Genomic DNA, 24,443 nt, shown 5'->3' with positions numbered 1-24,443 from the left:
CCAACCTCAGTTTTCTTAGGTGTGCAATGATTCATTTAGATGAGGTGTCCGAGATGGTCAGAATCCAAAGAACAAGTCATCATTGGAGTTTGTTATGGGCTGAATTATGTCGCCCTCCCACACTCTTACGGTGAAGAACTAACCCCCAGAACCTCAGGATGTGACTGCATTTGGAGATCGGGTGTTTAAATTGATAATGAAGCCAAAATGAGGTCGTTAGGGTGAGCCCTAATCCAATATGACTGGTGTCCTTTTAAGAGGTTAGGACACAGACACACAGATCATGTGAGAGGTCTCAGAAGAAACCAACTCTGCAGTCACCCTGATCTCAGAATTCTAGCCTCCAGAATTGTGAGAAGATAAACTTCTGTCATTAAAGACACCCAGTCTGTGGTGCTTTGTTACGGCAGCCCTAGCAAATCAACACAGGGTTTGCGTGTATATACAAAATAGCTCCTGGATTATTTCTTTGGATGACTCTAACCCAGGGCCTGTATCTGGGCATCCCGTTCTCACTGTGGGTCCTCTACTTCAGGCCACTCTTCTCCTTCAGGGCCCAGCCAGTCCCCTCTCCCCTCCTCTGGCTGTCACCCTTCCAGAGGTCCTCCCCCCACCTCAATTTGTGTGCTGGGGCCCCCTGCTAATGATCATATGCCATAAGGTAGCATCTGCACCACAAAGGTGAGCATCTCATTCACTGATCTAGAGCTCTGCCAGGTGCTGTGCCAGGGCTTTGCCTACACCATCTTAGTCCTCAGACCTCTCCTGAAAGGTGGGTATTATCCCACCTCCTCAAATGGGGAGTGAGGCTCTAAGATGTGGCAATAGCTCTGACATTCCACACCAGGTCCAATTCCAAAGCCTCTACCTCCTCCCTGCCTCCCCACCACCCAGGCTCCCCTGCTTCATCCTCAGGGGGACTCAGAAGAGTGAGGGCCTTGCTGCCTTGTTCGCTGTCCACACACCCACAGCCCCAAACATAGCTGGCAAACCAGTAAGCATGGGCTTCCCTGGTGGCGCTGTGGTTAAGAATCCGCCTGCCAATGCAGGCGACACAGGTTCGAGCCCTGGTCCAGGAAGATCCCACATGCCACGGAACAACTAAGCCCCAGCGCCACAACTACTGAGCCTGTGTTCTAGAGCCCGCGTGCCACAACTACTGAAGCCCGCGCGCCTAGAGCCTGTGCTCTGCAACAAGAGAAGCCACCGCAATGAGAAGCCGCGCAACACAAGGAAGAGTAGCCCCCGCTCGCCGCAACTAGAGAAAGACCCCGCACGGCCACAAAGACCCAACACAGCCAAAAATAAATAAGTAAAATAAATAAAAAAAAAAAAACAGTAAGCATACACTGGGTGAGCAGCTGTGCAGCTGGTGGGCTTTCCTGACTCATTTGGGATCATCCTACTTCCCCACTTCACTCCCTCCCCTCAGGGATCCCACTGCTGACCAATTAAAGCCCCAGCTGCTTGCCCAGGATTCCAGACTGCCAACACCCTCAGCCACCTTGTTGCACCCCAGGTTCTAACTATGCTTTCCTACAGGGCCTTCCTCAAACCATTAAGGCCCTCAAAGAATTTAGCAGGAAGCTTGTTGATTTGTTAAATTCACCTGCCTTGAGGCCTTCTCTGATGGGTGAGAATTGCTGAATGCAAATTAAACTTACCTCCTGGGGCTTCCCTGGTGGCGCAGTGGTTGAGAGTCTGCCTGCCGATGCAGGGGACACGGGTTCGTGCCCCGGTCCGGGAGGATCCCACATGCCGCGGAGCGGCTGGGCCCATGAGCCATGGCCGCTGGGCCTGCGCGTCCGGAGCCTGTGCTCCGCAGCGGGAGAGGCCGCAACAGTGAGAGGCCCGTATACCGCAAAAAAAAAAAACCAAAAAAACTTACTCCTGATAATGATGTTGTGCCTTAAGGCAGCATCAGCACCTGCATCTACTGGGAGCTTACAGGAGAGGCGGAATCTCCCGTCACCCACAAACACTGAATCAGAATCTGCATTTAGGTGAGATTCCTAAGACAGGTTCTCAGCCCTAGTGCACACCAGAATTACCCGGGGAGCTTAAAGTCACTGATGCCTGGTGACACCCCAGAGATTCCGGTCTGGAGTAAGGCCTGAGAGAGCCCTGGTGATTCTAATGTGCACGAGGGGATGTGATTGGGAACCCCGGTCCCGCAGTCCCAACCAGCAGTGAGTTCCCAACCAGCAGTGAGTACTGGCAGCCTGTGGTGTTTGATGAGGGACCTCACATTCAGGGGCCGGGCAGGCCTAAGCCAGAACCTCCCACCCGGACCAATATGTGTTGCCATTGGTATAAGCACACCCTCCTGTAACCTGCGGCTCACAAATTTGGTCACTAACTCCCATGCTGCTACGAGGAGACTCGTTAGAACCTGGTGGGGGCAGGGTGCAATGAGCCACTAATTAATTTGTTCCCTTCGACACTGCGATCCACCTCTAGGGATCTACTCCACAGAGACACTCACACGTAAGATACAAAGTGGTCACGTCCAGCTATTTAAAGAGTGAAAAAGTGTTCTTAACATACGGAAATCACACCATCACGCTGTACACCTTAGACTTATACAGTGATGTATGTCTAATGTATTATTTCTCAATAAAACTGGAAAAAATGCTATTAAAATTCGTTCCACTTCTAAAAGAGAAAAACAAGTGAAAAACTGGAGACAACTCAAATGTTTCCTGATATGAAATTATAATATACCCACTTAAGATAAAATACTATAGTCATCAGAGTGTGAAATAAAATTCACATTTTATGACAAGAAAAATTTAAACATAAATTCTCTCTGCCCTTTGGCCTCCTCTCTCCCCTCTACTGTGCATCGTGTATCTGCATCAAGCAGCAACCAAACCTCCCCATCGGCAGAAATAACTGCTCAACCATAAAGAGCAATATTTTCTAGCACCACCAAGACAACTCCTTAAAGATAACATTCCCGCTTTTTTTTTTGGCGGCGGTGGGGGGGCGGTTGGGGGGCGGGGAGCAGCACACCACTCAGCACGCGGGATCTTAGTTCCCGACCAGGGATGGAACCCATGCCCCATGCAGTGGAAGGGCAGAGCCTTAATCACTGGACCGCCAGGGAAGTCCTGCATTCCTTCCTAATCTTGTAAGGGGCCAAGATGACCCATGACCCACTACTTGACAGATCCTGTAAGCTGTCAATAATACATCATCTAGCGTACAGCCCTCTCAAAAAACTTATGTAGAACTGTTTTGACTTTTTTTTTTTTTTTTTTTGGCTGTGTTTTGGTCTTCATTGCTGCACGCCAGCTTTCTCTAGTTGCAGAGAGCGGGGGCTACTCTTCGTTGTGGTGTGTGGGCTTCTCATTGCGGTGGCTTCTCTTGTTGCAGAGCACGGGCTCTAGACGCTCAGGCTTCAGTAGTTGTGGCATGCGGGCTCAGTAGCTGTGGCTTGCGGGCTCTTGAGCGCAGGCTCAGTAGTTGTGGCGCACGGGCTTAGTTGCTCCGCCGCATGTGGGATCTTCCCGGACCAGGACTCAAACCCGTGTCCCCTGCATTGGCAGGTGGATTCTTAACCACTGCGCCAACCATAAAGAGCAATATTTATGTCCCTGTTTTGACTTCTAACAGGCGGCGAAACAGTTCTCAGAGCTTCCTCAATTTGGCCCGAATAAAATTTTCCGTTTCTTTCTTAGATAGACTGATTAATTTTTTCATCAAAAAGAGAATGACATAAACTTGTGACTACTGACATAGAAAAGCATCCAAAATACTGTTCGGGTAAAAACAAACAAACAGAAACAATACCATGCATAACAAGGATACTTTAATAAAAATGGTAAATACTAGTATACACATGGGGAAAAAGCAGTTATTTTGAAAGCGGAAAAGGTAGTACTAAAAGAGACTTTTTATAATTTGTTTTTCTAGAGATTACCAAAGAAACCAAAATGTTCTTAGAAAACACATGAAATAAATCAGGTAAGAACATTCTCAGAGGGCTTTAAAATGTGAGGTAATTGATAACACCGCAGTAATCACACACTGGTCCCAGCGCAGACATTTTAAATATGAGCTTTATTTTAAATTTAAAGAAACACTGAAAATAAACACTTTTTACAAATTATATCAAACACTTAAAACATAAAACATAATCTAGGAATGTTAAACAATAATTCTTTTTTTTTGTAACAATAATTCTTAATTCAAAGTAATGACATTCATAGAATACATCTTGGTGCTAGCCAATATGGAGTTTACTTAAATCTAGTATTTTTTATAAGCTTCACCATTAATCCTTCCTAAAATACAATGACTATGACTCAACTTTATGAGGTTAAGCTAATCTTCTAGGCAATACTGTCCTATAACTTTTTCAAATACAATTTATACCAGCGAGGAAATTATTAAAACATATATAAATTATGCTGAGGGGCTTGATTAAAAGGCTGTCTATATAGAGAGATGCATCTCACCTTAGAAAGCGCGCATGCGCGCACACACACACACACCCACTCTTAATCGAAAATAAGATGCCAGGACATTCTCTTAGTTATGTTACACAGCAAACTGCACGTTTATAAATGTCATTCTATTATGTATGAACTGAAAAACATATATTTTTTTAAAAGCCCTTAACATGGGGGAGTGGAATATGCCCGCATTAAGTGCAGAAACTCAGTTTTATGAACTGCCTGTCTCCAGCTGGCTCCCAGGCACCACTGAAAACTGTCGCCCTCAGAAAGACAAGATGGTCTTGTTAATGATTTCCACGGCTTCCAGAATCTCATCCTCCTTGATCACAAGTGGAGGTGCAAACCTGATGATATCACCGTGGGTTGGCTTGGCCAGAAGTCCATTATCTCGAAGTCGCAGGCACACCTTCCAAGCATCATAATCTAAAGAAAAATCGTCAAACTTGTATGCTGATCCAAGATAAACGTTTAAACATTCCCTTGCAGCGTGCATGGGCCAGGGCAGCCTGGCAAAACAGAATTCCCAGGACCTAACTCAAGAAACGCAGCTCTGAGTTGCAAGCTTGCTTTGTTCTTACCCTTAAAAATGAAGTTATTTTTCAGCAGTGGTTTGAATGGTATGATTAGACATGGTTTTTGTTAGTTTTTCGTAAGTGAAAAAGACCTAGCAAAAAACTTACATGCTAAGGCAGATGTAATTAATTACACAAGGAACCAATACAAAAAGAACTGGGATATGATACAGGTAACTAACTGGCATAGAATAAGCAATACTCAAAACGTAGTGAACACTACACATTCCTAACCTGGATTTGCTTCCTGAGCTGGCACAACTAGACGCTCATCATTTTCACTCTCACGACCCTCAACCCTGGCTGCATCGGAATCACCGAAAGGGTCGCGGCCAATGTATGGGCCCCACTCCAGACCCATCAAATCCGTATCTCTGCAGCGAGGCTAGGCTTGGATTAATTGTTAAAAAGCTCCCCGGGTGATTCTAAAATGCACTCAAGGTTAAAATCACTGTTTTAAAAGGAAGGATTAGGGCAAGAAAATCCAGCAAGGAACGCTTAAGGATTAGAAATGATGTGTTAGACACTAAACACTCAGTTAAGTGGCAGCAGGGGTTGTTTTTATTATCAACATCATCATCATCATTCCTGTTATCACTACTGCTCCTACTACCTCTACTGATATGCAAAGTACGAAAGTGAGTGAGGAAAGGAGAGCGAAGAGGAAATGGGACTACAGAGTGCTCTGTGCAGACTTCCTAACAGAAAATAAACTGAAATCTCCAAGTACTGCATAAATAACCTAAGGCAGAATAACAAATGACTTAAAGAAATGAAAATAGGTGAAATTAGTTATATGTGCCTTCATGTAGGAAAGAGCTATATATTTTTTTTTTTTTTTGCGGCACGCGGGCCTCTCACTGCTGTGGCCTCTCCCGTTGCGGAGCACAGACTCTGGACGCGCAGGCTCAGCGGCCATGGCTCACGGGCCCAGCCGCTCCGCGGCATGTGGGATCCTCCCGGACCGGGGCACGAACCCGTGTCCCCTGAATCGGCAGGCGGACTCTCAACCACTGCGCCACCAGGGGAGCCCGGAAAGAGCTATATTTTTAAGACCATTAATATAAATCAGGTAATAAGAGTATTAGGCAGAGCCTAAAAGACTTGGTCAATAGGAGGCCAGTCAACAGTTTCAAACAGAGGAAACCAACGACCAGATAAAAAAGCGAACGTGTTCTGAGCTCTTCCTATAACAGTAATATCTTGTAAAATATTTTGTCTCCGTACCTTTGGTTTCTCTAATAACAATAGCATTTAATAATCCTTTTCCTCTTACAGCCGTTACAATATCAGAAGGTAGCTTCATGAGCTCATTTCTCAAGATGATACCCATTTTCTCTGCATTTTCAGCAAGGTTTTCTTCTTCCAAAACCTATGTTTGAAGAGAAATTACAGAAATATTAAGACTGCCTTTTCTTTTACATTGTTCTTTGGAGGGGAATGCGGACTGTAAGCACAGGAAGAACATGATCAGATACAGACCAGAGTAACGTACCTTCCATTGCTACTTTCCAAAGCCTGTACCAGTCTGATTTCTAATCATCTAACATACGCTAGCTCAGACAGACTCTTGCTTTAGTCATAAACCCATAATCAATCTGATTCTGTGACAAAATAAGGATTAAAATTTGTTTAATGCAACTGATATATTTTCTTCTTAGGTGAATAAATCAATGGGACTAAATATACTTTAACTTTTTAACTGCAATAGAGTTCCCTTTGTTTTTTTCCCTAAAAAGTCCATCCTCAGAGATAATAATTTTATGCCTTTTGTAGGCACTTGAGGAAAAGTCTAAAAGCATTCAAATCCACACTTTAACAACAACAAAAACAAAAAGCCACATGTGCTACGCCAGAGGCTTCACAGGCCAGGCCCGGTCACAGAGTGAGAGTTCGATGTGGACAGGCCAGGGCCTACAGGCCAAAAGCCCCAGGAGACTGCAAACTTGGGAAGCCCCTGGAGGATTCCCGTCTACTAGGCCAAGGTTAAATTACTTTTTGAGAATGCCTTGCCCCTAAACCCTTTCCTCTGTACTTCATGTTCTGTAATACTCGGCAATCCTATCACATTTCTTATCACACCAGTGGGCTCAAACCTAAAAGGCACTTCAACACTACCTCCAGGACTAGCTACTGTACAGCTGCAACCAGTTTTTACCTCCAGGGCCGCGATGGCCACTCGGCAGCCTAGTGGATTGCCACCATACGTTGAACCATGTTCCCCTGGTTTAATGGTCAGCATTATTTCATCGTCACACAACACTGCGGATACCTGAAAGACAGAGACTTCAGCGCTGACCAAGTCTTTTCTCAGATGAACTCTTCTTATTCTTACCAGGAACACAAATATTTATGAAGCTGATACTAAATTTGACATAAACTTTCAACCAACAAGTGCTACACATCTGCCACCTTAACTAGCAGTGACAAGCTGAGTGGTGCCCTAAGCACGTTCCAAGCACATCAGGCACACTGCAATGGCACAGAATAGCACTTCGGAACCGAAAGAAGCAAGCTACTTCTGCAGTGATGTAATTTAGAATTCTTTCCACTCTCAAGGTGAAATGCTTTGTTTAACTGTTTAGAAAACAATGTTCTGCACTATACATTCAGAGCCCTTTAGTCCATACCAATTGTTGGCTCTGAATAGCAAACCCAAGAAAAGAATTACAGTTAAACATTAATTTTTCCAATCTCTACATTAATTGGTCGGTCATGGTTTTAAACAATTAGTAATACTATGTCTCAGAACTATGGGAAAAAAGCATAAAGGTCTACAGGAGTACTTTTGGGATAAAATGTTTCCATCCAAACAAATGCAGCAGAGCAAATTCCAAGGCACACTCAATTCTTCAGTTAAAATAACTAAGTGGGTCACCCCATGGAACTCTGAAATGTTTTTATTACACGTATTCCAGGTGACCTATATAGATATAGATATAGATATAAATATCACTAAGTTAAACCAAACCATCAGAAAGGCACTATTGTCACAGTCGGCTAATGTAAAAATATCTTAAGGATTCATGAGAATAGGGAAGAGAAAGAGAGGTTGAACATTGGACTTACAGGGTATAAACCGCCAGAAAGTGCCTTTCCTAGAAGGACCATATCAGGTCTGACATTTTCGTGATCAACAGCCAGCCATCTACCAGTTCTGGCCAATCCTGTCTGTATTTCATCAGCAATAAACAGAACCTATTGGAAAACAACAAAACAGCATTAATTATCGTTTTCATTTCCATAGGGAAATAGTGATCTTTATTTTACTCTTCCCTGCACAAATCTGTCATTCTGACATCCCCTCAGATTTGTGAAAACATTTTAATTACCCACACAACTTCAAGAGTGTCCTGTGAAAACCCTGTAGACACACAGTTATTTCTGTGTCAGGCCACTCAGTCCCCAGAGGCCCATTCTGCACTGTCCTACAAAGTGGTAAGGCACTTAGACAAAGGGTTTTGTGGGGGGTTTCTGAACATAACTACTGTCTGGGACTAAATTCCCTCGTTTATTCCACAACATTTATTAGTAAAGAGGGAGAGAGAGCTTAAATTCTGGAGCAAAGGGATACGACAGAGGGTTTGAGAAGGACCAGAGTACAGGCTGCCGGAGCAGAGAGGAAGGAACCGTGGTTAGCGCCCAGAAGTCTGCAGCTCTGCCAGGGCCCAGCCAGTAGAAAGTCAGCTTCTTTGCAGCCTGCTGCTAGAAAGTTCTATCACCACTAGAAAGTTCTGCAGCTCTCAGAATGAAGTCTCCCTCTAGTGGAGAGGTGATGTAATCTTTGCATTTATCCTATCGGCCAAACCCTAAGAGAGGCAGGCAGGTGGGCAGGTGGCTGACCTGGTGCTGGGTGCAGAGCTCTCGCACGCCCACAAGGTAGCCTGGATCTGGAACAACAACGCCTGCTTCACCCTGAATTGGTTCCACCATGAACGCGGCAACGTTTGGGTCCTGAAGTGCACGCTACAAAAACAGCATGAAAATGTTTTTAGTAACTTCCTTTCAAACCCATTTGGAAATCTGAAATCACATAATGTGCATCTTTTCCCGTTAAGAATAAGTGTGCCAATTAAGTTTTCACACTAATTTATATTCTGACTTCAAAGTATAACTTTTCTGACTGACATTCAATTACCAAAAGCTCTAAATATCTCAGCTTTAAGCTACTCCATCCTTTATTTTCTAATATATACTTAAATGTACTGTAAATAAAAACGAATGAGGGACTTCCCTGGTGGCACAGTGGTTAAGAATCCGCCTGCCAGTGCAGGGGACACGGGTTCAAGCCCTGGTCCGGAAGATCCCACATGCCGCGGAGCAATTAAGCCTGTGTGCCACAGCTACTGAGTCTGCGCTCTAGAGCCCGTGAGCCACAACTACTGAGCCCGCGTGCCACAACTACTGAAGCCTGTGCACCTAGAGCCCGTGCTCCGCAACAAGAGAAGTCACTGCAATGAGAAGCCCACACACCACAACGAAGAGTAGCCCCTGCTCACCACAACTAGAGAAAGCCTGCGCGCAGCAATGAAGACCCAACGCAGCCAAAAATAAATAAATAAATTTATAAAATAAAAAAAAAATAATGAAAGTGGCCTTTTAAAACGCCATTAAAGGGAATTCCCTGGTGGTCCGGGGGTTAAGACTCTGCTTCCACTGCAGGGGGGCACAGGTTTGATCCCTGGTCAGGGAAATAAGATCCCACAAGCCCCGCAGCCAAAAAACAAAAAAAATTGAATAGATACATTAAAAGTGTATCTTTTTACTTTACAATTCTTCCACTTCATAATTTTAAAAAGCTGGCTGAATGGCTGAAAACTGACTAATTTTGTCTATTAAAGTAATTAACAGGTAATACCCAAGTTAATACTTATGGAGATAAATCTGAAGTGGTTAGTTGGTTGTCAGGATTAGACCACAGAACCTGGTTTCCCCATGTTGGAAACTTGGAAACTAACTGACCATTACAGAGAACAAGGGTGAATCTTGGCCTAACTTTAATACAACAGATTCTCAGTACAATCATATATCTGTTTTTCATTCATACATTCAACAAATTTACGTTCTATTTACTATGAACTAAAGCACCATGATGCTAAATGAAGTACCTCAAGAGCAGGCAGATCATTATATGGAATGATTTCGAAACCCGGCATAAATGGTCCAAAACCATCGTAACTGGTTGGGTCTGTGGAACTGGAGATAGCAGACAATGTTCTACCCCAAAAGTTTCCAGCTAGAAAGAAGAAATAAAGTCATTGTTTCAATCAAACCCCCCAATGTAATAAGCACTGTTCCCCCACAAATGCCCTAGGAAGCTTGATTTTCAAAAAAGCAAGGGTTTGCTTTAGAGAGCCTCCAGTGAGCTCATTTGTTTAAACAAAATCTGATAGTAAACACCCTGGTTCATATGACTGAGGTCTGGCCTTGCAGTTACTATTTTAGGCACTTCTCTACTGAGCCTCCGAAGTGTAATATATAGCCCCTAAGGATAGGTATTTGTCTTTTCTTTCAATAATCCCAAGCCCTAACAAGTGAAGCATTCGATGCTTGTGTTTCTAGAGACGGTTTTTCTAGACACATTTATTATAGTGATATGAGAAAGAGACTACCCTTCATAGAGAATTAGCAGTTTTCCTTTTAAAAATCCAACACTACAGGCTAACTATTCAATAGAATGAATTTTAAATTTCATTTGGATAGAATATCCTCAAGCAGTTCGAACACTTTCAATTTGCCTTCCTTGCTGTTATAAGTTGTTATGTGCTAAAAGACATCTGCCTTTGTTCAGGAACAATTTTTACCCATTAATTTATTTCATTAATAGTTTGAGGACTGATTAATAATGTCAGGCACAGGGCTTCCCTGGTGGCGCAGTGGTTGGGAGTCCGCCTGCCAATGCAGGAGGAACGGGTTCAAGCCCTGGTCCGGGAGGGTCCCACATGCTGTACAGCAACTGAGCCCATGCGCCACAACTGCTGAGCCTGCGCTCTGGAGCCCGCGAGCCACAACTGCTGAGCCCGTGTGCCACAACTACTGAAGCCCGCGCGCCCTATAGCCCGTGCTCTGCAACGAGAGAGGCCACTGCAATGAGAAGCCTGTGCACTGCAATGAAGAGTAGCCCCCGCTCACTGCAACTAGAGAAAGCCCACGCGCAACAACGAAGACCCATTGCAGCCAAAAATAAATATAATTAATTAATTTAAAAAAATAATAATAATGTCAGGCACTGTTCTAGGTGTCAGGCATAGAATGATGACTGGCAAGCTCCCTGCCCTCAAGGAGCTTCTATGCTAATAGGGAAGAAACACCTCAATGTAAACTAGTGAAGCAAATGCACAACATAATTTCAATGTGGTTAAACCCAAGGAAGAAAAGAAACAGTAGAATAAGAGAGGCTTGGAGGGTCTCCCACCTGTTGTGTTTTGTTTTTTTTTTTAATATCTTCCCACCACTTCTGCCAGCTGCAACTCAATTAACCCAGTACTGAATTATTCTAAGTTGGCTTCAAAGCATCCATAAATACTACCCTTGCAAAGCCTCTCTCAGCTATGAGTACTATGAATAATCCCCACTTGACTTGTCCACAAGCAACAGCGTATTGATTCTGCCCAGACTTAAGACAAAACGCACACTAGACCATAAGCCTACTTGCTCTCCTGCATCGGCCTCAGGAGTCTCACGCCCCGCAGCTTACCCTGCAGTATAAGGGATGTGCACTGGGGACAGTCTTCTGTCTCCACCCACTGACTCACCAGCTTCTTTCAACACCTGGGTGAAACACCTTTGCACCCTGTGCTAATGTGAGAGAGACTGGACACAGTCTGTAAGAACGAAATCACCAGAAATGCCATTTTTGTTTGCAAGAGACAGTTTTGTTGTCCTACAACTAAGGTACAAGATTGCAAAATGGCAGACCACAGAGCTGTGCAGAGACTTCGGAAACAGGAATTTGTCGCCCCCACCCGCAAACACCAGCTACAGCTGGCCACTAGATGAACTCTGGATTCTGTTATATTATGGGGTTTATAATTTAACTGCGTGTGTCCACAAGGCAAAATATTTAATTATTTCAACCATCACAAAAATGAATCTTGACCATGTGCAGTGACAAACTTACCCATACTTTATGTTTTAAAAAATTAAAATCAGAGCTTTAAAAAAAAAGTCAGAACCTATCCATTGACCATCATTATCAAGATCCCCAAAGTCAGTCTATATGGATAATCTGGATTAACTGTTGGTCTCCCCAGTCAGGATTCAAGTCATTCCTCTCAACCATTCACAGAAATATACCCAGGGCAACTCCAGCCCTCCTCTTCCAGCAGCTTCTAATGACATGATACAGTAATCCTCAAATACTAAGATTCAATCACCGGATCATACCTAAGACACGGTCCCACCTGAACACAACCCAACGTCAACAACCTCACAAAAAAGTGCTCCATCGGCAAGACCGTCTAATTAACCAGAAAACCGCTATGAAAAAAATCAGATAAGCAGATGGGAAACAAGTCATATAGTCACTCATTTTAGGGAGGGAGGAGTAGGGAGTTATTTCGGAGAGAAAAATCCCACATATGAAGAAATACTTGGAAATAAACCTAAGAAAAGGAAATCCTTCCATTTTTATGAAACATTCAACAATTAACATACGACACATGAGGCAAACACATCTGAACTATTTCATCAGTAAATTAAAATGGTAACTGATACTGTACGTTTCGATCACAGCAGTTAATGGTGAATCTCACATACCTGCAAAAACAATCTTTGCTTTGTATTTCGGGATCCCCTTCACAGTATATCCCCATCTACGAGCAAGTTTGCAAGCAGTCTCTCCAGCCTCCACTCCTACCAAAAGAGAACATCTCTCAGTTTTAAAACATGTTTTAAACTATCAGAAAATTATAAGATTTTCTCAGCTATTTAACAACAAAAAAAAGGAAGTATTTTACCTGTATTCATAGGAAGAACTTTGTGGTAGTTGAAAAGTTTAGTAACATACTCTTCGTATTCACCGAGCACGTTATTGTAGAAGGCCCTGGATGTTAAGGTCAATTTGTCCGCCTGACTTTTCAAAGCATTCACAATCTTTGGATGACAATGCCCTTGGTTGACAGCACTGTAGGCACTCAGAAAGTCAAAATATTTTCTGCCTTCTAAATCCCATACATAAATACCTAAAATATATAAGGAAAATAACGCTAGAAAAAATCACCACATTACATAAAGTTCAAAGACTAAGACTGCTAGCCAGGGACTTCCCTGGAGGTCCAGTGGTTAAGACTCTGTACTTCCACTGCAGGGGGCACGGGTTAGATTCCTGGTCTGGGAACAAAAAAAAAAAAAAAAAGACTAAGACTGCTAGCCAGCCCTCTGAATACCTACATATGAACCTTTAGTTAACATAGAATTGTGGTTAAGGCATGTTTTAGCTCAAGCATAATAAACCTTGGTTTATAAGGAATTATATTTCATCTGTCCAGCTTCAAATTACACATTTAACAAAAACAGCATAACAAGGAACTTCCCTGGTGGCACAGTGGTTAAGATTCCGAGCTCCCAATGCAGGGGGCCGGGGCTCAATCCCTGGTCAGGGAACTTGATCCCACACGCATGCCACAATTAACAGTTCCCATGCCACAACTAAGTAAGCCCGCGAGCTGCAACTAAGGAGCCCGCCTGCCGCAACAAAGACCCAGCGCAACCAAATAAATTAATTAAATAAACAAATATAAAAACAAAAACACACCATTTAAAAAAAAAACCCGCATAACAAGAAGAGATTTTATTAACTCTGGAGTGAAACCTTTATTCCTGGAAAACTGGAACCTTGATTCCTGGAAAACTGAGGTTTGGAATTTAAAGCTGGAATTTAAAGGAAGAAGTTATGCATAACATAAAAATCAACTGGTTGACTGTAAAAACCAACAGAATGGGAAAAAACATTCCCAAACCATATATCTATCTAATAAGGATCTAGTATCCAGAGCTCCTACAACTCAACAAGACATACAACCCAATTAAAAAATGGGCAAAGAACTGTAATGGACATTTCTCCAAAGAAGATATACAAATGACCAACAAGCACATGAAAAGATGCTGAATATCATGAGTCATTCGAGAAATGCAAACCAAAACCACAATGATACCATTTTACGCCCACTAGGATGGTTATTTTCTTAAAAAGGAAAACGAGAATTGACAAGGATGTGGAGAAATTGAAACTCTCATATATCACTAGTTGGAATGTAAATGGTGCAAGAGCTGTTGAAAACAGCTTGGTGGTTCCTCAACAAGTTAAACGTAAACTACCATATGACCCAGCAATCCCACTCCTAGGAAGAAGGGGAAGAAAAAAGAAGTGGAAAACAGGTGTTCAAACAGAAATGTGTACACCAATGCTCACAGCAGCAGTATTTGAAATAGCCAAAAGGTGGAAATAACCCAAACTTTCATCAACTGATGAATGGACAAACATGTGGCGTATCCATAAAATGAATAAATTCAACCATAAATAGCAATGAAGTACTAACGCATGCTACAACATGGATAAACCTTGAAAACATTGTGCTAACGCACGCTACAACATGGATAAACCTTGAAAACATTGTGCTAAGTGAAAGAAGCCAGACACAAGAGGTCACATGTTGTCTGATTCCATTCATATGAAATATCCAGAACAGGCAAATCTGTAGAAACAGAGAATGGGTTAGTAGCTGCCAGGTTCTAGGGGAAGGAAGGAATGGGGAGTGACTGTTTAATGTGTATGGGGCTTCCTTTTGGGATAATAAAAAAACTTCCAGAACGAGCTAGAGGTGAAAGTTGTACAACATTGTAAATGTACTTAATGCCACTGAACTGCATGGTTAAAATGGCAAATTTTATGTCATGTACATTTTACAACAATTTTTTTAAGTTGATCATAGATATTAAAATGTATTAGGGGCTTAACACCTAATTTTTACCATGTACCTAACATACTGTGGTAGGTGCGTTTGTCCCTTATCTCATCAAAAAACCCCTATGAGTGTTACCATCCCTAAAGTACAGAGTAGATGCTTAGATTATAACTAGCCCCAGCTGGCACACATGCAACCAGGACTCGAACCCAGGCAGTCAGATTCTAGAGTGCACGCTGCTGCTGTAAGTAAAGAATACTTTTGCAAACCAAACCGCTTCCAATTCTGTAATATATAAACCTAGATTTTCATTTGTTCAGAAGGAGCTTTATCTACACTACAGTACTGGTCCCAAATAAAAAATACAGGCAAATGATTAAAATGTTTAATACTCTTATGCACCATCTTCTGGCCAAAAGCTAAGTAATAAACTTTGGCTTTATTTGGCTATGGCTGTTATTTCAAAATGTGGATTAAATCACCATTTGGCAACAATCAGTAATCATTTATTCAGGTAAGAATCGTTAATGGATGCTAAAAGTGGGAGCAAAAATTTGATGAGTAACAGGATATTTGCAGTCTCAAATCATGTCTCCACAAGACATTTAAAAGGGAAAAATAGAACTTTACAATGGAGAAGCCTGGCAGACACTACCTTACCAGTTAACCCCAAATTGAGTTTTATACGAAAAATTATTGGCCTGTACTCTTCAAAAATACCAAGGTCAAGAAGACAAAGACTGAGGAATGGTTCTGGATTAGACTAAACAGACCTGAAAACTGAATGCAACCCATGAGCTGAGATTTTCTTTTGCTACTCAGGAGGACAAGTGAAATGCGGATCAGGGCTGTAGATTAGAGAACAGTGCTGTGCCAATGTTAATTTCCTGATTTTGATACTTACACTTTGTTATGTAAGAAAAAGTCCTTGTATTTCAGGAAAGGCACACTAAGTATTTGGGGTAAGGAGGCATCATGTCTGCAACTTCCTCTCAAACAAGTTCAAGAAAAAAAATGTATTGTGTATGTGTGTCTGGAGAGAAAAAGAGATTAAGCAAATGTGGTAAAACGGTTAACGCTTGGGAAATCTGGGTGAAGAGTAAAAGAAAAATTTAGATACTACTGTTGCAGCTTTTAAGTTTAAAATTATGCCAAAATAAAAGTTAAAGGAAAAAATGACAGCAATATTACAGTACTTTATTTATGTATCGTACATTCCCTCCTGGCAAGGTCCATCACGACTTTGTAGTCCCCACAGTACCTAACACAGCAAGCAACAGACACTCAAAAATGTTGAATTAATCATATCTGCAATATAGAAATTAAATGCATCTGGAAAAATGTATAGTGAGAAAATATAAAAGCAACTTTTACAAAAATGTAAAGCAAGTAAAAGGGGCAGGGGTGGGAAGGGTTGGAACATACCTTTCCCTCTCTCCAGGGCTACAGGTAAAGGGTGGTAGTTGTGCGCACCATATTTAGATTCCCGTTCAAAAATGTAATCAGAGGATGGAGGGCCTTGGACTGTTTTTTTAGTTGCAACAGATGTAGCAGAAGCCACTGAAGAATGAAATCCACGAAGGACAGCAACAGTCTGCAAACGTGCTAGTTTGGAAAACATGATGTCCTTCAAGTAGGAATATCACCAACCTGTCCAAAGAAAAGAGAAGGCGTAGAGAATAAGAACCTTCCCAGCGCAGACAAATGTCAACTCATGAACTATGTGTTCAACATTTACCAAAGAATCAGAAAAATAAAGAGAGAACTAAGGTGATAACTGTAAATGGAAAGTAACCTTTGAAAATTGTATTTAGGGCTTCCCTGGTGGCGCAGTGGTTGGGAGTCCCCCTGCCGATGCAGGGGACGTGGGTTCGTTCCCCGGCCCGGGAAGGTCCCATATGCTGCGGAGCGGCTGGGCCCGTGAGCCATGGCCGCTGAGCCTGCACGTTTGGAGCCTGTGCTCCGCAACGGGAGAGGCCACAGCAGTGAGAGGCCCGCGTATCGCAAAAAAACAAAACAACAACAAAAAAAAAAACTCGTCTCTTCCTAGGGGGCAGGGTCAAATTCTAAAATAAAAACTATTCTCTATGATTTGGCTATCAGGGTCTACAGCTCTGTGACTTCATTAGAACCTGGCAGAGAGGCACTAAAAAAATTTTTTTTAATTAAAAAAGAGAGAGGTATTAAAAATATATTAAAAACTCTCTAAACAGCATCTTCTAAGTTAATTAACAGGTTGACACAATATGGTGAGTGAAAGGAATCTTTGAAATTATCTAAATTCAACATTTTCATTTTACACACTTCCTCAGCTCATTCACAAAAGAAATGGGACAACATATCCATTTATATGCTGAGTTCAGGCAGTCTTATTAAAATATAACTACAGTGTGGACTTCCCTGGTGGCGCAATGGCTGAGAATCCGCCTGCCAATCAATGCAGGGGACACAGGTTCGAGCCCTGGTCCGGAAGGATCCCACATGCCGCGGAGCGGAGCCACTGGGCCCGTGCGCCACAACTACTGAGCCTGCGCGCCACAGCTACTGAGCCTGCACTCTAGAGCCCATGAGCCACAACTGCTGCGCCCATGTGCCACAGCTACTGAAGCCCGCGCTCTGCAACAAGAGAAGCCACCGTAAAGAGAAGAATGCGTACAGCATAGCAGAGTAGCCCCCACTCGTCGCAACTAGAGAAAGCCCGCGCGGAGCAACGAAGACCCAACGCAGCCAGAAATAAAATAAATTAAAATAAATTAAAAATATACATATATAACTACAACTTACTAACAAAAGAGTAACATCCAAAACATTACTAATACTCGTGCTTAATTAAGGTTTTTAAGGTGAACTCTGAATATTTAATTCGAGGGGTCCTGTGGTCCGATCCATCAGATGCACTAGGGCCCTGTAGGCACATTTCTATTCAAAAACCTTCTGGGTTCAAGTTACTGTGCCTGGCACAACACAAGAAATACTAGAACAGAATTAAGGAGGGCTTAAACCAGCCAACTTCAACAACTTCCCCTTCCAGAAAGGCCTGGAAAACCAGGAGAGGAGGAGAGCGTAAGCTCCTCAGCGTTTGGAGACTAGGATGTAAATTCTAGCTGAGGCTATTAAGAGTAACTATTTGGATGATTTTGTCAATTTTTTTTTTAGCTTCAATGTCCCCATTTGCAAAATGAAGTTGAAGCCATTCAAGGCCATTACTGAGGATTAAATGAGATTGTTTTAAAGCACCAAACTTAGCACAAAATAGCCACTCAGTTAGTTCCCTCTTAAATTCATAAGGGAATTAGCCAAGTTCTGCAATATAAAAAAAAAAAAAACCCAATGCCAGGGTTTCTTTTTTAAACTGCAGCTTTTGTTCTTCTAAAAATTTTTTGCTATTGAAAAAAAAATTAGAAACACAAGAAAATGACCTGCAGTTCCATATTTAGGAGGTAACCATTAACTTTTAACTTTTTTCTATGCATAAATACTATACACATTAGCTTTTCACCCTTCCCTAGGGAATTTACCACATTAGACCTTCTGAAGGCCCCCAGGACCCTTGCACAGATTTTTGTCACAAGTCCTAACACTTCAGGACTCTTGTTTTCACACCTGTCTCCTTACTAGAATCCTACTAGGCTCCTTAAAAGGACAGTAACTCTGTCTTAAAATTCACTTTGCATCCCCAGAACCTAGCCCACGTTTGGGGATTCCTTGTCTGTCACATAAACAAGGTCATTCCTAAACAGACTTAGGACTTGCGAAGGAGTCAAGGCAGTGACAAATAGCAAGGCCATCCAGAGAGATGATTAAATCACCCACCCACTCCTAACAGACAGAGCTGAGTCTAACTCTAACAGGAGGCTAGCATGATGTCAACAAGAATGATCTTTCCATCAAGAGTTCACTTCCGTAAAAAAAAAAAAAAAGAGTTCACTTCATTAGATCATTTCACTCCAGGCTGTGCATTTAACTTAGGCCCACACTCAGGTCCTGGAGAAGAGGACAAATTGTTATTGACAGCAAAAATTTTAACACTAAATGTTTTCAGTAATACAATTAACAAGGTCCTTCTTCAAGCTACTATTGGCCAATCTAATCCATCCTATCTATACTAGAACATACCTAAAATAGAATTCCATAAAACGCTGCGTTTTGAAGAGTTAACTTAGCAGACACTTACGAAATACTATTTTTTAAAATCACTCTAAAAGAAAAACCAGCATTAAATTCATCAAAAAGCCACTTAAAATATTCCACTTGAGGAATAAATTTGGTTTTACTACATCTGTCAAATATTTACCTTTCTTGAGGCAACCATTCAAAAGTACAGTCTTTTTTGGAAAGTTCTGCCAACAAAAGTTTTTTGGCCTTTTTTTTTTTTTTTTTTTACATAATCTGGCTCAAAGTCAGCTCAAGTGCGCCACTGGCAAACACCTTAAGCATTACTACTGAAAAAGGACTGGTTCCATTAGATCATTCCCTCCACACACCTCCAAAATCCACTCACCACTTTTTTTAAATGTAGATTTCACCCATCCCCAGGAACTCAGGAAAGGGCATAAAATATGCCCACAAGTAACTGTAATAAAGGCAGAGAGTGGGGGTGGTAATACAGTCTCTTTGAGGAAAAAAAAGTCTTTTCAAGAATTTTTACCATTCAAAGTTATACTGGGTCTGGGACTTCCCTGGTGGCGCAGTGGTTAAGAATCCGCCTGCCGATGCAGAGGACACGGGTTCACTCCCTGGTCCGGGAAGATCCCACATGCCGCGGAGCAACTAAGCCTGTGCGCCACAGCTACTGAGCCTGTATTCTAGAGCCTGCATGCCACAACTACTGAGCCCATGTGCCACAACTACTGAAGCCCGCGCACCTAGAGCCCGTGCTCTGCAACAAGAGAAGCCACCGAAATGAGAAGCCTGCACACCACAATGAAGAGTAGCCCCTGCTCGCCGCAACTGGAGAAAGCCGGCGTGCAGCAACAAAGATCCAATGCAGCCAAAAACAAATAAATAACTTTTTTTTTTAAGTTATACTGGGTTTTTTGGGGAGCAGATTCAAAACTTATCTTGAACACCATGGAAAAACTGCAAACCCAAAACAATAAGCTTTATTGTTTAAATCTTGTCCTTATTAAAAGATTTTACTTTCCTACTTGGATCTTTTTCATAGTCAGGAACTAGATTCTCTGAAGACGGTACCAGGATATTTTAATGAAAGAAGTCTATTGTTTCTTTCAGATGAGTAAGATGAAGAATTTGGATTACATACCTAAAGAACAGCTCCAAATTCAAATTGAGAGAACTAGTTTACCTACAGAAACTCTTAGAAATCCGAAGATTTAGAATTGAGAACCTGGAGTTTAGTAATTTATTAAAGCCACTTCATTCCAAAGTCACTCCTCCGTCTTTTCCGCCTTAATTTATCACCTTATCAAAGAGGTAAAACTGAACACCAAGAAGAGATACAGTGACAAAGGGAGGAGGCTGTGGGTCACCGAGCACAAGTGTCCCAATGAAATCAACCAGAATTTATTCATGCTCAGCACTGTTGGCAAAGAAACTCGAGGGAGGAAGTGTTCGTGCTGAAAGCCCTGTTGACCCCAATCCCCTGACACCATGTAATTAAACCTGCACTTACTGTAAGGTAAGGCTCTACTTCTGACTTTTTTATTTGGACAAAGGCTGGAAGGGAAAAGAAGATAGGTTGGGGGAAGGGAGAGATGAGCAGGTAGGCTGCAGGGCCAAGGAGCTGCCCGGAAGGACTCGGACCCAGTCTCGATAGTCGGCGCCGCCCCCGGAGGCAAAAATTCACCATTTACTGAGCAGTTCCGCGTGTCCAGAATGCGCTCTCCTGGCCGACGTCAGGAACCCAGTGTGTTCGCGGGGCCCACGGCCCCGGTCCCACGCGCCGGCGCCCTAAAGGCTTCCTCCCCGGAAACCCGGAGGCGCCCGAGAGGCTCAGGGTCGAGGCGCAGAGACCTCGCGGCCCCTGGGGCCGCGGCACCGGTTCGTGGACTGCGGGCCGGGAGGGCAGAGCGCCCGCCCCCATGGGCCGCGCGCCGAGGGGCCGGGCAGGCGGAGGTGCCACATCCACAGCCTCTCTCCTTCTGCCTCCCTCGCCCGATGCTCCCTGCCGGGATGCGCCGCGCCCCTGCCCGCCCGGATTGCGTGCGGGCCGGCTGCTCTCCAACCCCCGGTATCCCGGTGCCCACCGCCGGCAGCGCAAACCCGCTGCGGAGGCGGAGCCTGCCTGCCGGTCAAGGCCCAGCACGCCTCCTCAGCCGGCTCCCCCCGAACCCGGGACCGGAGCCGCCCACGCCAGCCCCCCGACCCGCCGCGGCCCGAGGCGCCGGGGACCCACCCCAGCCCCGGCCCCGCGGCGCCTGCGCGGATACCTGGCGGCACCTCGGAAGCCAGCCCGGGACACGCGGCGTCAACTGAGCAACTGCGCGACGGTAACGCGTCACAGACCTTAAGATGAAGCTTCTGCCCCGCCCCCGGGACGCCCTCGCTTCCCATTGGCTAGCGGCGGAGGGCTGAGCACCAATCGCCGTGGGCCCGCCCTCCGCCCCGCCGCTGCGCATCCCAGACTCCGACTGGAAGCGCAGGTTCGAGCCCCTCCCGCGCCTGCAGGGCCGAGCTGTTCCGGTCCGCCATCGGTTCACTGCGTTTGGGCGCCTGCCTAGCCAGTGCTTTTCCTTCGGTCGCTCACTGCCCTCCCTTTGTTGGCGGGAAAACAAGGTCCGAAGGGATGAAACGTTGGTTGGGCCCCCGCCTCGCGGGGCTGGACGGCAGGCTGGACTTCCAGCCCTGCGTTCCCCGGCCGCGCTCACAGGCCTTTGCCTCGCCGAGCCTTACGTGTGTGCGGTGCCAGCCCATCCCGGCCCCAGGCAAAGTCGCGCCCACCATGTCCTTGAACCCTGGTGTGCTGTAGTGCTGTTGCGCTTCTGAAGCCATCTGCGTAAGTCATCACTGCAGTGGAAAATGCACTGTCCACCTCCTCGTGGTTGCTGGCAGATACTGAAATGATGGCAACACACTGTAAGTTTGTCTGCGGCGCCCTCCACAACCCGTTAGAAACGCAGAACTGAGAATGGATAGGCCAGGATAAACTCATTTTAGAATTATGAGAGAGGGCGTCCCTGGTGGCGCGGTGTTTAAGAATCGCCTGCCAATGCAAGGGACATGGGTTCAAACCCTGGTCAGGGAAGATCCCACCTACCTCGGAACAACTAAGCCCATATACCACAACTACTGAGCCTGTGCTCAAGAGCCCGTGCTCCACAGCAAGAAAAGCCACAGCAATGAGAAGTCCGTGGGCACCGCAGCAAAGAGGAGCCCCTGCTTGCCTGAAGACCCAATGCAGCCAAAAATAAATAAATTTATTTTTTTTAAAGAATCGTAAGAGACCTGGAAACCGTGAAGTCTACACCATTAAAAAATTTTTTTAACTTTATTTATTTAAAATTTATTTTTTTATCTATTTATTTTTGGCTGTGTTGGGTCTTCGCTGCCGCTCGTGGGCTTTCTCTAGTTGCAGCGAGCACACAGGCCTCTCATTGTGGTGGCTTCTCTTGTTGTGGAGCACGGGCTCTAAGCGGGTGGGCTTCAGTAGTTGTGGCACGCAGGCTCAGTAGTTGTGGCTTGTGGGCTCTACAGTGCAGGCTCAGTAGTTGTGGCACATGGGCTGAGTTGCTCCGCGGCATGTGGGATCTTCCTGGACCAGGACTCGAACCTGTGTCCTCTGCATTGGCAGATGGATTCTTAACCACTGCGCCACCTGGGAAGCCCCAGTCTACAGCATTTTTGTTAAATATTGGAAACAGAGCTGGGAGTGAGAAAACGACTTACCCAGGGTTATCCCACAGGTGAGGGGCAGCCCAGTCCTGTGTGCCACCCCCCTTCTCTGAGGGTGATCACAGACAGCTGCAGGGACAGAACTGCACATCAGCACCGTGTTCCATAAGACCGCCCTGATCAGTCAGGGTCCCAACTGGAAACAGGTGGCACACTCCAAAATGGAAAATTGAGGTGTATTTGTTACAGGAATTATTTAAGTGTAAACCACAAGAGGTAGAGAAGTAACCCGGGGCTAGTGCACCAGGGAAGACCATTGTCAACCCTAGGCTTAAAGGGAGCTGTTTTCAGAACCCAAAGACAAAAAGAAAGGAGAGGCCACCTGCCTGGGCAATGGTCATCAGTGACCTCCAGGAACGGGAGCTGGGGTGAGGAAGATCCTGACCTCCCATCTCCTGCCAGGGTTCTCTATGGACTGAGCCCATTAGGAAGCCAGAGACCTAAGGAGCCCTATGAGGGCAGTCCCTGCAGGGCAGCCTCCTGAGACGCAGGCAGGGTAGGGAAGGGTGGGGAGTAGATGGGGTAGGAGGACAAATGGAACTCATTCAACACAGAGAACCAGCTAAGATAAGCCTTAGCCAAGTAGAAAGGAAAGTCAAAGCTATACGGTAGGGGCTGGAAAATGCGTGGGCACAAGGCCAAGCTGTAAACATCAGAGCCCATGTCTACAGATGTCTAGAGCAACACACCAAAAGGGATTCAGTCCTCTGTGGCTCCATCTGCCTTAGACCAAGGTCAGTTATTCTGATTGTTATGGCCATGCCCTCTCTAGAGCGCATTGAGAGTAGGACTTTGCCTTTTGGTTTGTTGATGTGCCTCCATAACCCTGAATACGACGTGATTAATTTCTTGGAAGTTAGGTCCTTGCGCTCACAGGATCAGAGAGGAATTGTTTCTCCATGGTCCTGCCTTACAAATCTGGGCAGGTGTGTCAAGCCAAGCCCAGCTCTTGGAACACTTACAGAGAGCCCAGGAATCCCCAGTTTGGCCTTGGCAAGTAGGAACAGGTGCTTCTGAATTCATGAAGGGGACATGACACCCAAGATCTGAGTAACATCAAAATGTGTTGCAATGCCTTTTGGACTTACAGATAAGGTGCTCTTTAACTAAAACCTTTCCATAGGCCAGAAACTGCTTAGAATGTCTGGGTTTTATCTCTTCTCTCTTATCAGAAAAACAGAGGTACAGACAGCATGAAATACTTTATGGTTTTTCTAGCTGGTTGAAAAATAACTAGCAGTTGTTTTTCAGCTTAATGTGCCCTTGGAGACCTAGACTTGAAAGCAGCTTGTTTTCAAACAAGAAACAGAGCTGCTCTGTTTGTATGCATTTTATTCATAGTCTAGAAACACGTAAAGACAGAGCATACATTACAAAGATTGTTGAGCCTCTAAAACTACTTATAGATTCAAGTTATTAATTATATGGGAACAATAAAACTGGATGATATAAAGACTGACCCCATCACAGATATCCAACACCTAAATTAGTTTATTTAGTTCATTCAACAAATGTTCCTTGAGTGCCTACATGCCTGACCCCGCAAGGGGTTTCACATCAGGCAAGAGTATGTGGGTCTCTTTAGGAGGAGGGAGAAGTTCAGGAAATGCTCCTTCAACAGGTATGAACTGAAGTCTTGCAACTTGGACCAT

General features: G+C 44.3%; 1 protein-coding gene across 1 annotated transcript; it reads right to left on the bottom strand.

Moving 5' to 3' along the window:
* Positions 1 to 4,046: 4,046 nt before the first annotated feature.
* OAT (ornithine aminotransferase) lies at positions 4,047 to 21,429 on the bottom strand. Its single transcript, XM_030832001.2, has 10 exons — positions 21,330 to 21,429; positions 16,366 to 16,590; positions 12,994 to 13,218; positions 12,794 to 12,889; positions 10,144 to 10,271; positions 8,879 to 9,001; positions 8,105 to 8,233; positions 7,194 to 7,307; positions 6,263 to 6,407; positions 4,047 to 4,886 (listed from the first exon to the last, which is right to left on the bottom strand). Exons 2-10 carry the CDS (start codon positions 16,559 to 16,561, stop codon positions 4,726 to 4,728), a joined length of 1,317 nt encoding a protein of 438 aa, XP_030687861.1. The 5' UTR covers positions 16,562 to 16,590; positions 21,330 to 21,429; the 3' UTR covers positions 4,047 to 4,725.
* Between the last annotated feature and the right edge of the window lie 3,014 nt (positions 21,430 to 24,443).

Source organism: Globicephala melas, chromosome 16 (genome assembly GCF_963455315.2).
Source record: "Globicephala melas chromosome 16, mGloMel1.2, whole genome shotgun sequence".
NCBI classification, from domain to species: Eukaryota; Metazoa; Chordata; class Mammalia; order Artiodactyla; family Delphinidae; genus Globicephala; species Globicephala melas.
Note: the sequence above shows the minus strand (reverse complement) of the source record. Positions and strands in the feature narration are given on the sequence as shown.

Excerpts from the sequence above, each read along its gene's own strand:
- OAT (XM_030832001.2), bottom strand. The coding sequence starts at position 16,561 with ATGTTTTCCAAACTAGCACGTTTGCAGACTGTTGCTGTCCTTCGTGGA. Across the intron at positions 10,272-12,793 it reads AGCAAAGATTGTTTTTGCAG|CTGGAAACTTTTGGGGTAGA; the intron begins GTATGTGAGATT and ends TCTTCTTTCTAG. Across the intron at positions 8,234-8,878 it reads AGCTCTGCACCCAGCACCAG|GTTCTGTTTATTGCTGATGA; the intron begins GTCAGCCACCTG and ends GTTTTCCAATAG.